This window comes from Zalophus californianus, chromosome 14 (assembly GCF_009762305.2).
Source record: "Zalophus californianus isolate mZalCal1 chromosome 14, mZalCal1.pri.v2, whole genome shotgun sequence".
Taxonomy (NCBI): Eukaryota; Metazoa; Chordata; class Mammalia; order Carnivora; family Otariidae; genus Zalophus; species Zalophus californianus.
The window spans coordinates 18,683,651-18,696,490 of NC_045608.1; the positions used below are offsets into that span (position 1 = coordinate 18,683,651).

At 48.5% G+C, this 12,840-nt stretch overlaps 2 protein-coding genes across 15 annotated transcripts in view; one reads left to right on the forward strand and one right to left on the reverse strand.

The window, feature by feature from the left end:
- The window catches only part of LOC113913328 (trichoplein keratin filament binding), a 26,968-nt gene extending 17,436 nt beyond the window's left edge, over positions 1-9,532 (forward strand). Inside the window, exon 14 of the transcript XR_003517156.1 lies at positions 9,442-9,532. The gene's annotated coding sequence lies outside the window, so the exon portion shown is untranslated. The remainder of the gene's footprint in view (positions 1-9,441) is intronic.
- A 206-nt stretch (positions 9,533-9,738) lies between these two features.
- The window catches only part of GIT2 (GIT ArfGAP 2), a 46,848-nt gene continuing 43,746 nt past the window's right edge, over positions 9,739-12,840 (reverse strand). For all 14 annotated transcript variants that reach the window (XM_027577599.2, XM_027577594.2, XM_027577602.2 and 11 more), the window contains 2 exons: positions 10,721-10,784; positions 9,739-9,972 (listed from right to left, as the gene is read on the reverse strand). In XM_027577599.2, the coding sequence (XP_027433400.2) occupies positions 9,760-9,972; positions 10,721-10,784 (277 nt within the window). In that variant the 3' untranslated portion in view covers positions 9,739-9,759. The remainder of the gene's footprint in view (positions 9,973-10,720; positions 10,785-12,840) is intronic.

Genomic DNA, 12,840 nt, shown 5'->3' on the forward strand with positions numbered 1-12,840 from the left:
TAGTCCAGATTTCTATATCCACCACCCCTGATATCCCCACTTTGATATGCATCTCAAAGGCAACTCCAACTCAGCCCAAGACTATCAAATGATCTGTCCTACTAAACTAAAGCTTTCTTTCATTAAAAAAAACAACAGCAACAACCTGGCTCTTCTGCAGTGTTCTCAGATAAGTGAATGGCACCCCCATCCATCCTGCCAGCTACAGGAGCCATAAGCCTAGGGGCACTGAGTCCTGCGACTTTGAGCTCCAGCAACCTCCAAGTCCATCTGCTTTGCTCCCTCTGCCCCATCTTTCATGGCTACCACGGACTTCTGTCTGAAGTCACCCATCCACCTCACTTTCTTCTCCTTCCTGCAGTCAGAGATCTTTTACAAACACACACCTGAAATGAACATCTCCTACCTTCTTCAACAGTGTCCCTCTGCTTTTAGACCAAGACTCAGATGCTTTTGTGGCCTACCAGGAAGGCCTTCCAGGGGCCTTGTGAATGTGCCATGCTGCCTCCTGGTGGGAAATAACAATCGGATTGGGACAAAGATGTTTCTCACAGCATTATTTACAGTAGGAGAAACTGATAACCTGGATGTCCGACACTAGGAGGCTGTTTGAATTTGGGATGTTATGCAGTGAATTAGAAGGAAATGGAATGTTTTGGTTTTTTTTAATTCTGGAGAAATGTTCATGCTGTGTTAAATTAAAAAGTTGTCCAAAAGTGGGGTGTCTGGCTGGCTCAGTCATGAATTTGAACCCTATGTTGGGCTAGAGATTACTGAAAATTTTTTTTAATTAAAAAAAGTTGTCCAAAAGCAATATTTATATATTTCCCCTTTTAAGGAAGCAAAACACTCTGTTGGTACTTCTAAAAGTTGGGATAATGACTATTTTTCATTTTGGATGCTTTTCTATATTTTACACAGAGAACATAACCTTTGAAACAAGGGGAAAATGTTTTTTAAAAAATGAAAAAGGCAAATTCTAGAGATAATTAACAAAACTACCTGACAAAACTAAACAACTCTGCCCTGTTCCTTTTTTTTTTCCCCAAAGATTTTATTTATTTGACAGAGAGATAGCAAGAGCAGAAACACAAGCAGGGGGAGTGGGAGAGAGAGAAGCAGGCCGCGGAACTCGATCCCAGGACCCCGGGATCATGACCCGAGCTGAAGGCAGACGCTTAACGACTGAGCCACCCAGGCGCCCTGCCCTGTTCCTTAAAGAGATACTTCCTACCTTCTAGCAGGGAAAATTAAGGACTCTTTCCCAAATATGGATGTGGGGGTTTCTGGTGAGGGCACAGTCCTACGATGGCCCCTGGTCACTGAACAACTTGGAGGGGTATTACGAAAAAGGCAGTGTCAAAAGGTCACGTGCTGTATGATTCCATTTGTATAACATTCTTGAAAGGACAAAATTGCAGAGGTGGAAAACAGATTCATGGTTGCCAGGGCACAGGGTGTGACTCTCAAGGGGCAGCATAAGGGAGATGTCTGTGGTGATGCGGGAGGTCTGTCTTCACTGTGGTATGACAGGAACGGGAACCTACATGTGGATACGACCGCATAGAACTACACACACACACGTGCATATAAAGTCGTGACATCTGAATAAGGTCTGTGATTGTGCCAAAATCAGCGTCCTCATCTTGATATTGTACTACAGTTTGTTAGAAGTTATCGTTGGGGGAAAGGGCACAGGGGACCTCTACTATTTTTGCAACTATTTTGTGAATCTATGATTATTTCAAAATAAAACATAATGGTCTAGAGGAGGGGAGGTTTCTTTTTTTTTTTTTAAGATTTTATTTGAGAGAGAGAATGAGAGAGAAAGCGAGCACATGAGAGGGGGGAGGGTCAGAGGGAGAAGCAGACTCCCGAGGGGAGGTTTCTTAAGACACAAGGAACACAAACCATGAGGTAAAGGTTGATAAATGTGACCGCATTTAAAGAGCTTATTTCAGGGCGCCTGGGTGGCTCAATCGTTAAGCGTCTGCCTTCGGCTCAGGTCATGATCCCAGGGTCCCAGGATCGAGCCCCGCATCAGGCTCCCTGCTCAGCAGGAGGCCTGCTTCTCCCTCTCCCATTTCCCCTGCTTGTGCTCCCTCTCTTGTCTCTCTCTGTGTCAAATACATAAATAAAATCTTAAAAAAAAAACCCACAAACTTATTTCAGGGGCTCAGTCAGTTGAGCATCTGACTCTTAGTTTCGGCTCAGGTCGTGATCTCCTGGTTCGTGAGATGGAGCCCCGAGTCAGGCTCTTTGCTCAGGGCAGAGTCTGCTTGGGATTTTTTCCCTCTTCCTCTCCCTCCCCCTTTGCCCCACCTCCTGCACTCACACGCTCTCTCTAAAAATATAAATTAAAAAAAAAAAACTTATTTCAAGACACCTAAGAAGGAAAAGACACGCTACAGAATGTTAAAGGATGTTTTAACACAGTCAACAAAGGACTAGTGTTCAAAACATTTTTAAAACTCCTTTGAAGAATAATACTAATAAAATATAGAACCTAATGGAAAAATGGGTAAACACTCCAACAGGCACTTCACAAAAGAGGAAATCTAAATGGCTAATAAACACAGAAAAGCACACAACCATATTATAATCAGAGCGATGCATATTGAAACTGAGATACCACCACAAACCCATTGGATTGACAAAAAAATTTTTAAAGTTTTATTTTTAAGTAATCTCTACACCCAACATGGGGCTTGAACTCACAACTCTGAGATCAAGAGTCACACTCTACTGACTGAGCCAGCCAGGCACCCCTGGATTGACAAAATTAACACAGCTTTTACACCACTGTTCATGAAGATGCAGAACAATGGGAAATCTCATATTCTGCTGGTACAACACTTTGGAAAAAGGAATAAAAACAATGTTACAGGTTTGGAGATGCACGTTCTCTACAACCCAGGAGGCTCCACACCCAGGTCTGTATATATCCCCTACAGAAGTATAGTCCTACACATACCAAAAGATACACCTTTTAGAGTTTTTTTAAGAGCCAACAACTAAAAATAACATCCATCAGTAAAATACTAGATAAACAAATTGTGTGTATACACTGCATGAATGCTACACAACATGGAAAATCTAAGCAGAGGGCACGCACGTTGACCTAGTTGACTCACAATGTTGAGGGAAAGAAGAGAATACATCAGTAGGGTTCACTTACACACATTCAAAAAACAGAGCTCTTCCTTAGGTCCGGGCACACACAGGGCATGGACCAAGAGCTAGGAAGCAGTGAGCACTGAAGTCTAGGAGAAGGAGGGGCCCATGGGGACTCCTGGGGGGAAAGGCAGTGTTCTCTTTCTTGCCTGGGTTGTGGCTACACAGGTGGTCACTGTAGAATTCTATGCGGACATGGCAGACCTATTTCTGAATTTAGAGTTCACATGGGAGGCCGTGGCAAAGAGAAGTGTAGGAGTGAAGGAGGGGACCATGTGGCCCAAACTTGCGGGTTCCCTTTCTGAGGCTCCACCTCTACCATGTAGAGCCCAGGTGACCCCTCTTTGGGCCCAGTTCTTCATCTGTGAAATGTGGAGAATGGCCATATGTGTGGATGTGATAAGGTAAATACAGAAAGCGCAAAGCCCAAATGGACCTGTTTTCCTGCAAAGAGGGGGCCTCCCTTCCCTGGGGAAACAACCTGCCTACGCCCTTGTCTCTGTCGTTGGACTTGGGTAGGATTTCATCTTGTTATAACTGGCAGAAGCAGGTCAGATTCCAGCTTCCACCCTCTGTGGGGAGCTCTCCCCCTATACTGGGGATGAGTGGACACCCCTCCACCCTGTGCTGGGCCCTGGAGCCCTCTTGCTTCTAGCGGCAGGTCCAGGGCTGCTCCTTCCAGAAGGGCTGACGGGGTGTCCCCATGCCACGTGGAATCTGTGAGGTCCCTGAGTCACTGAAACTGGTGAAATGGGTAATGTCCTCCCCTCACAGATCAGTCTTACTTGAGCAGAAGTTACCAAGAGTCTCAATTTGAAACAGACCGAAAAGATTGGAAATATTTGTGGCAAAAGTAAGGAGTGGAGAGACTAAACACACATGCAGCCACCGAGACCCCATTCCTCTAAGCCTGCCCAGGCGGGCAGGGGACCACACAGACAGAAGCATTGGCCTTCCTGCTCCGCCACTCCCAGGCAGGAGGAGTGGCAGGAGAGCAGGGCCGCAGAGCCTGCTCCACGTCTCCCTCCCACCTTAACCTCTGCCAAGCTCATGGCTGGCCTTCATCCTCTTCTGCTTCCAGAAGCTCTGCCACCTGCCTGTCCCTCCAGCCACCTTCCTCGGATGGCCCACTGTGCCATTAGAGCCCCGTGATTAAAAGCACAGGCCCCGTCCTCTAACTTCCTGCACCATCACCAACTGGGCTTTGAGGTCTGAGCCTCAGTTTCCTCATCTGTAAAACAGGGGGTAGTTTCAGTTCCTACTTTATGAAATGGTACCCAGCGTGGTGGCTGCCCACAGTATGTGCTAGTATTCACCTAGCCCCTCCATTCATAAAGGAGTAGCGGGGGGTGCAGTGGGGAAGGGTGGAAAGGGCCGGGGCATGGGAAGGGGAGGGCTGGAAGAGGGAAGCAGATAGCAAGTGTGCTGCAAGGGGAGACTCAGGCCAACCTTAGATCCAGGGTCAAAGTGGGGGTCCAAGTTAGACTTCAAATCTTCCCTGTCCATAAAGAGTTCCAGGCCCATGAGCCAGATGGGGCTTGCAGGACTCAGCCCCAACAAAAGGCTATGGCTGGGGGTGGGGTTCTGAGGGGGATGGGTGCAGAGCTGGTTGAGGGGGAGGGCAGGACACAGAGGTCCCCGCTACAAGAGTGGGGGAGGGGGTGCTGGGAGGGAAGAGAAGTGAAAGAGGAGTCCCAAAAGAGGGGAGGTGCTAGAAGGGGTGAGAAGAGGGATTTTGGAGGAGAGGTGGGTCCTTGGAGAGAAGCTGCATTTGGGGGAAATGGGGCAGAGATGTTCCCATCTCTGGGGTCTGGAAAGGGAGTGCAGTCAGGAAGTTTGTGTGGCAAGAGCCTGGGCGGGAGGGAAGGTGGTGGTGAGGTGGGAAGGAGCAAGGTTCGCACGTGCCTTTCCTCAGCCCCAGCAGCCCTCCCTGGGGACCTGCTCTGTGGTGAGCTGACCATGCCCCCGTAAAGCAGTGAGGGAGTCCATCCCACCTCGTGCGGCCCTGGCTTTTGGTGGGGTGGCCGGCTGGCAGACATAGACCACAGTGTTCTCCGCCTGGCATCTGTGGGCCAGAGGGCCCGGCTCCCCGACACTCCTGCATGCCAGCCTCCTGGGCAGCGGGTCACCCTTGGGTGGTTGCCGAGCTGTCCCTGTGGTGAGGCCACCCCTACGCAGTCCCATGGGTGAGAGAGCGCTGCTCGTGGTCCTTGGGAGCCAGCGGACAGTCTTCCCAGGAGTCATTTGGCAAACACTGGCGGGGTCCCGGCGCCCGGGGCTCAAGGGTGAGACAGCCCTGCTTGGGGGGCCTGTCTTAAGGGTCACAAACTGACTGTGCCCCATTTACCCACGTAGTCTCACATCATGCCCGGGCCCCCCTCTGATGTCTGACCCAGACCCTGGGGGAACATGGTCACCCCTGGTTTCACCTCCAATGGGGCCACACTGTATGAGACTCCGCGGTCCTGGACTGCCAGGGGCGGGAAAACCCAACCGGGCCGATTAAGAGGAAGACAAACTGGCCTACTAATAACTCACATGCCTCTCCTCAGCGTTAAGTGCCCAGGGAGTGAACTTCCTCATCCCCGCCGTGGAGCCACGCCTGCTGCACAGGGACACCGGATTGTAGGAGTTAATACTGGTACAGACCCCAGCACAGCGCCTAGCAGAGTCAACAGTTGATACAAGTTAGCTGTAATGGTAATTATAAAAACATGTTGAAAAGCAGACGGCCAGGAGGTGCCTGGTGGGGGGTGCAATGGCCTACAGCAGAGTGGGGGCCGCGGACTCCGGGAGCCCGGGAGCCTGGCTGTGGTTGGAGTGGGAGGCTGCGTTCCAGCGAGCCCTCCCAGGGCTGCGATGCTGGCGCCCGCGAGAACCCCTGGCCTCGGAAGAACCTCTGGGTGTGAGCTGATGCGTCTGGGGCCTCAGACAAGCTGGCTCACACAGGGAGGACGCTCCATGTCCCCCAGCCTTGTTGCTTGGGAAGGCACCTGCGATGGCAAGGCCCTGCTCCTTCTTCTGAGAAAAGAGCCCCAAGTCACCCCTAGAGAACAATTGTTGGGGACTGAGGGTGGCCCCGATGAACCCAGGTATATCCCACCGTCCCTATGGGAACCTGCACAACGGGCCTGGCTCCGAAAGAAGACTGGTGGCCTTAAGAGACTAACCCCATGACCCCCTCACCTGGTAGAGGAGGTGAGGGTACCGGGCCTGGCTGGCTGTCACTGAATTTGAAAAATTAAACTTTAGGAGTGAACACATCGTAAGATCAATGGAGTGGAGAATGGAGTGGAGTGATGTGTAATTTCTTTTGAGAGAGCTACCTGCTAATAAGCAGGAGGAAAAAGGTCATCATTCCTGTAAACTGACAAGATAGACACCAGGAGTGGAGACATTCACTACTGTCTCATTAAAAATTACCTTATGGGAGGAAAACATTCTTGAAACTTTGACAGAGAATCTGCTAACACCACCTAATTGCCAGGAAACACAGAATTACCACAAAGACACACTATAGAGCCTGTTTATTGCATAACTAGCAGGCACAAATTCCAAAACGATTTTACAATGCTTACAGGGTTGTACAATAATTACAGGGGTAGAATGTACAATAGACACAAAAGGTACAGAATAATGGGTGACGTGGGTAGAACACATTTGAACAAAAGGCATTTCGTTTTTCCTATGCAGCATCTTCTTTCATAAAAACTAGGGTGACTTTCATGGGGACAGAGACAGAAGGAACAATCTAGGATTGGAGAGCTCACAGCCGCTGTGGACAGACACACACTCATCTTGCTCTTGGTTCTGCAGCTTCAGTCATTGGAGGAACGGGACAACAGCTCCCGAGGTGTGCGTCTGTGGTTCCAATTGTATGAAATGCCGTATTTGATCTTTGGGCCCGATTCCCTGTTCTTTGGCAAATAAGAACTATTTGCGTTCCGAGGCAGAGAACTTCAGCTAAAGGAGCTTTGGGGTGGAGCGGTCTCCTTCGGCAAGTGTCAGTTTCATAAAGTGCACCTCCATCCTATCAGCTTGTGGCGTGGGGACAGGGGGAGACTGGAGAACTAAGAGTAAAAAATGACTTTAGAGAACGTGGGCATTAGTGCAAGGCTATGGAACACATGTGCAAAAGGTGGTGAACGGCCATCCAGACAAGGTGCCACTTGCCAATGGGACCTGGTCTCAGAAAAGGTGGAGGAAATGTGCAGGGCAGCAGAGGGAGGCATCCCACTCCATCCAGAACTTCTCTCTCGAGTGTTGGCACTGTGGGTTCTCAGAGCAAACGTCTGTGGTGCTCTTAAAATTGGGGGTGCTCTCTGGTCCCCACACTCCTTGACTTTCTCTAGGGGCACAGAGACAAGGTCCTCTGTCACTCGTCCTTGAGTGTTCCAGAGAGGACGCTGCTGCACCCCCTGCAGACGATTCATTTAGAAGCCTGTCCTCCCTGGGAGGCCGAGGCACCAACTCAAGATGGCCACTGGGCCTTTCCTGAGGCCCCTGCACGGGCCCAACAGGAGGGCAGGTGTTTGCAAGAAAGAGGAGGAAGGACAGCTTAGTAAGTACGTGTGGCATGCAGACAAGGTTATCAGATGGTGCTTGAATTTAAGGTAGAAGGCATCCCCTCAGCATCCAACAGGAACATGGCACTTAGGATTGTGCAGACAAGTGGATGAGTCTTTTGGAGATGTGGACCCTTTCCCCACGCTACTCAGTGTAGCAAAATCCAGCAAAAGCATCCACACACCAGGACTTAGTAAACCAAACACCATCACGGTGCTTCCTTCACAACAGCATCCGGTCAAGCTATAAAGATGTTTGTGAGTCAAACAGTTCTGTGAAAATACAGGCTTATTTAACACATATTTAGGCAACTGTGATTACTTTGACTTCCTCACGTGTATGAATGAGCACTATGGGACAATATATGGGTAAGATGGGGACTAAAAGCGACCTGACACAGGTTAGGGGTGGCCAGGGTACAGGTAAGCCTCGGCAGTAAGGCAGGTGTGGCCTTCCTGCTGCGGCTGACAGGAGCCCCAGGCAGAGACTGTGGGCTGCAGCCTCGAGGCCACAGTTCACCCACACATGTGCCGTGACAAGGTTTTTTTGCCGTTTATAAACAGAAAAATGGCACAAAAAATATCCGTATTTCTGGCGTCTCTTAAAAACAACAAAGCTCTGCCAACCCCGGGCCCTCTTTTCCACAAGGCAGCCTGGGTGGAACTGGGGAGCTGCTGTCCCTACTGGGTGTGCCACTTCTCCCCCACGGTCCTCTGGCCCTGCTCTGTACCTGGCCCACTTCATTCATCTCCATCGGTGCTGCCTGGCCCCTCTGGTCCACAAAACTGTGTAAGAAGCAGGGACAGGGATAGGCTTTAGCATTCAGAGCAAGAAAGGTCTTTTTAGTAGTTTAAAAACCAATGTCAGTATGTTCCAGAACTTAAACCTGTACTTTTGTAGTTTTGGGATAGCTGGCAGTCAGCTAGAGTACTCTCTGAGGAATTCGTGAAAGATAAGCTCTAATTTTTAAGTACCAGCAAGGTAATGGAGGAGAAATCATACTCAGATGACTGTGTAAGCCTTACCTTATAAGAAGTCCTTAAAGGTGATGAGATGTGCCAAACCGTGTGAGGCCGTGTGAGGAAGCTTTAAGTGGTTAGAGAAACCGAGGTCTGGGAGAGAGATACATTACCACGTCAGGGAGGAGGTGATTTCTCTTCCCACGGTTTATGGCAGTGATATCTGAATGGGGTGGCACAGAATTAGTTAGGGCTTGTGACTCCTCTTTGCCACACATCTGGAATGACACATCTGGTTTCCGCAGGAAGGTGGAGCACTGAGCCATGCGTGATAACGTGGCCCCGCTCCTACCTGGATAGGGCCAAATGACACGTGACGTGGGGGATGAGTGCTTATCTGGCACCACGGAGACCTCAGGATAATGGTAAAAGACACAGAGGATCCAGACCGAAACATCAAATAAAAGAACATCTAACAAGATAAAACAGTTAAAAGCAATGGAGCAGTTCATTGTTTCCTTCCAAGAGAGATAGTTATACTACTTTTAGAGAGGGGCATAGTCCTTTCTCTATATCCATGTTTGGAGACACCCCAAACTTAAGAGATTTTTGCACTAGGGCTGGAAAATTCACTTATTGCACAATGCTTGCTAGGGAACAGATGAGGTGGATTTTTTTTTTTTAACCCAAATCTCTCCAGAAAATATTTCACTAAAAATCTCATAATTTTAACCCTAAACAGGCAGTTTCAAAGGGATGGAAAAGTTCTAACAAACTTGAAACAATGGAACTATGCATTTGGATGACTATGACCGTCAACTCAACAGCACAACAGAACATCAGAGAGGAAACTGGCAAACAGGCACAAAATAAGGCAAGTGGGTTAAATTAACAGTTGAAAATTTGTTAGAAAACATGCAAAAATAATACTGAGTTTTTTAAAAAAAGTTTTAAACTTTCAATAAATGTTTGTTTCTGTAAAAAGTGGCAGAATTCCACATCTCAATTTGAAAGTGGACTTTAAAAAGCCTAGAAAATGCAAGGGCCGGCACTGAGCTGCTCAGTTGTTGTTCTCTTTGGTGGTGATGGTGACCAGCTGCTTGGCGGCCTTGGCGATGTCGTACGCGCACTGGATGACCTGCTGCGTGACCAGCTGGATGTCTGTGGGTGGGCCAGGGTCCCCGGGGAGGGTCTTCTTGCACTCTGACTGGAGTCGGTAGGCACTGGATGTCAGCAAGCGCAGGGAAGTCCTCACCGTGTCAGACTTGGGTTTCTGAACAGAAGAACACAGTTGTCTGCGTGAGCTGCGCGGTGGACACCCAAGAGCAGGGACAAGAGTTCTTGTGAGGACAGCTCAAGCTGTTCCACGGTGCACGGCAGTTTCGTCGTGCCCTTTCTCAGTGGGGGTGCTCAGGACACGGCAAGCTGTGCGGCCCACAGCGTGAGAGATGCCCAAAGTGCTCGGTCAAAGGTCAAAGTGTACGCAGTGTCATTTTAGTAGGATATCCTACTCTGAGGTGGTTTTTGAAAAACAGTAGTAACCCACTTGGATGAAATATTCCAGATACAATTTTATTCTATTAATGCTTTGCCTTTTAGCACTGGGCTCACACATTCTTGTCTTATTAAAACCAATATTCATAGGGGTGCCTGGGTGGTTCAGTTGGTTAGGCATCTGACTTTTGGTTTCAGCTCAGGTCATGATCTGATGGGTCCTGGGATGGAGCCTCGAGTCAGGCTCCTCACTCAGTGGGGAGTCTGCTTGAGATTCTCTCCCTTTGCCCCTCCTCCCCCACTCTCATGCACATGCGTATGCACTCTCTCTCGAATAAATAAATCTTTAAAAAACAACAAAAAAACCCCACCGATATTCATGTAGGACAAAGTGATTTCCATGTCCTCTATGACTGCATATTTAAAACTTGTGCTAAAAAAAGGTTAATATAATATCAAGGGTCCTGAAAAAATTTCTTTCAGTTCATTTAAAAGGATCTGAACCAAGTAAGTAGGAAGCGACTTACTTTGGGGAATAATGCTGCCATTTCAGTAACAGCTACGTGTATCCTCTCTGAGCACGGGATATAGCTGCAAGAATATTGAAGAAGTTATTCAAAGACAGCAAAAGTACAAAGTACTGCAGAGATGGAGAGTACTCAGGGGCCAGAATGCGCTCCATTTATATTCCCCCAGGGAAGGGGCTGAGGCTGCCACCAGCCCACTGCGGATGCCACGCCAACAGGAGCAGGGTCCCCATCCTTTCCTGAAAGTTCATTCAATCTGCTACAAACAGTCTCCAGGTATGGAACGTGGACTAGCCAGGGGAAGCCACAGCCAGCCAGCCAGTCTATGACAACACTCATACCTCTTCCAGTGGGTCATTTGGTTCTCATGTGCTTCATCTTTCTCATTTCTTGAGAGAGAAGCAAGGACTTCCACACAGAGGCCACAGAACTTAAAAATACAGGACTGAAAAAAAGTCCTTAAAATTAGAACTGGAGCCTATATCTCGACACGCACATGTTGGTTAAAACCGATGGACCTCTCTCAATTCCTTCTATTCAAATGCATCTCAACTGCTGGGGAATCAAAAAGCTTTACTTTGGGTAAAGAGAAAACACTGAGGTCCACGCTCGTACTTGATCACTTACGCACTTTCTCATGAAGCCACCGTGACTCTGCTTGTAACCAAAGGCTCGGAGTACAACCAGCACTTTCTATGCTTGCTTAATGAGCTCTGAGAAGACAAAGTGCATGGACTCTGCCTGTCCTCGCCCTTTCCTCCAGGCCACCTGGCATCCTCAGGGCCCCCGAGATGACAGTAGAGAGCTGAGGCTTCAGGAGCACTGATGGAGTGAGAGCTCTGTTCCCATTTTCCAAAAGGGGAAACTGAGGCCTGGAGAAGAGGACGAGTGTCCAAGTTCCCACAGCTGGTGAGAGAGCCGAGCACACACCCAACTGTCCAGCACCCGAGCCTGGGCCCCTCAACACCACACCACAGGCCTCTCCTGCTATCAGAGACACAACAGTCTCACACCTTCCTTTAGAGCAGGCCTCTTTTCATTCGTGACTGGTGACTCTGACTTCTTAGGTGAGGAAAACCGCAGGAACGGAGACTAGGGCTTCACTCAGGCTTCCTATTCTTGGCACTGTGATGTGCAGCATATGGGGCTGGTTCTCTGCACCTTCAAAATATTAGGCTTCCGCCCTTAGTATGTGTTACGAGGTCAAGAGACAGAGACACACTGAAGATGGGACTGAGCAACAGTTCTTGGCGAGCACGCTGCCACCAGGCCTGGGTTCTGGTTTTAGGACAACTGACCCACAGAGCCCAGGGGGGAAATGGGATATGAGAAAGCTTACTAGCAGCCTATTTGTGGCATGGTAGGAAATATGGTGTGAATACACAGGTGTGGCCTTCCACAAGCACCCATGTTGGCTATGTTTTAAACTTTCCCTTCCAAGACAGGAATGAAATCTTGTTCGGCATCCAGCTTTGCACTTAAAGCCCTCGAGTAAAATTCTTTCTCCATTCTTTAAGTCATAAAGTTGGGTTCTGCTTAAACACTGTCATAATAAGCAACCCTGTATTTCATCTTTGTAAGAAATCTAGTCTCAAAACTATTTTAATTAAGCCTGGCTACTACATTTTAATTAAATCACTGTATCTCAAGAAAGTGGTTTTTATATTATCCCAAAATACCTTCAAATGGGCAATCCTGACTTCTACCTTTGTGAGCAATTAAAACCATACTCCACATGGTAACAAAAAGGCCAAGGCAGAGGGAGTCACTTCGCCTGTGTATGAAGGGGCAACAACCCATCTGGTCACATACTCAGGGAAAAAGGTTATGTCTATGGCAACCACTGTCTCAGGCATAAATCTTACTTGAATCAATATGTCCATTAATAACATGTTAACAGAGAATCACACCTGAGAGTTTTTTGCTCACAGTTTTCATTTTGAGCCAGAAATGTAATTCCCCTGCTACACAGAAGACAATTTTCCTAAGGACACCTCCCAAACACTCACTCAGTACGGAATACTTCAGGCAGTCCCCAGTGAACCACAAAAGCAAGCACATGCAGATTAATGAGAAAGTCGTCATCCTCCTCGCTCGGGGGAGTCCATGTTCACAACTTC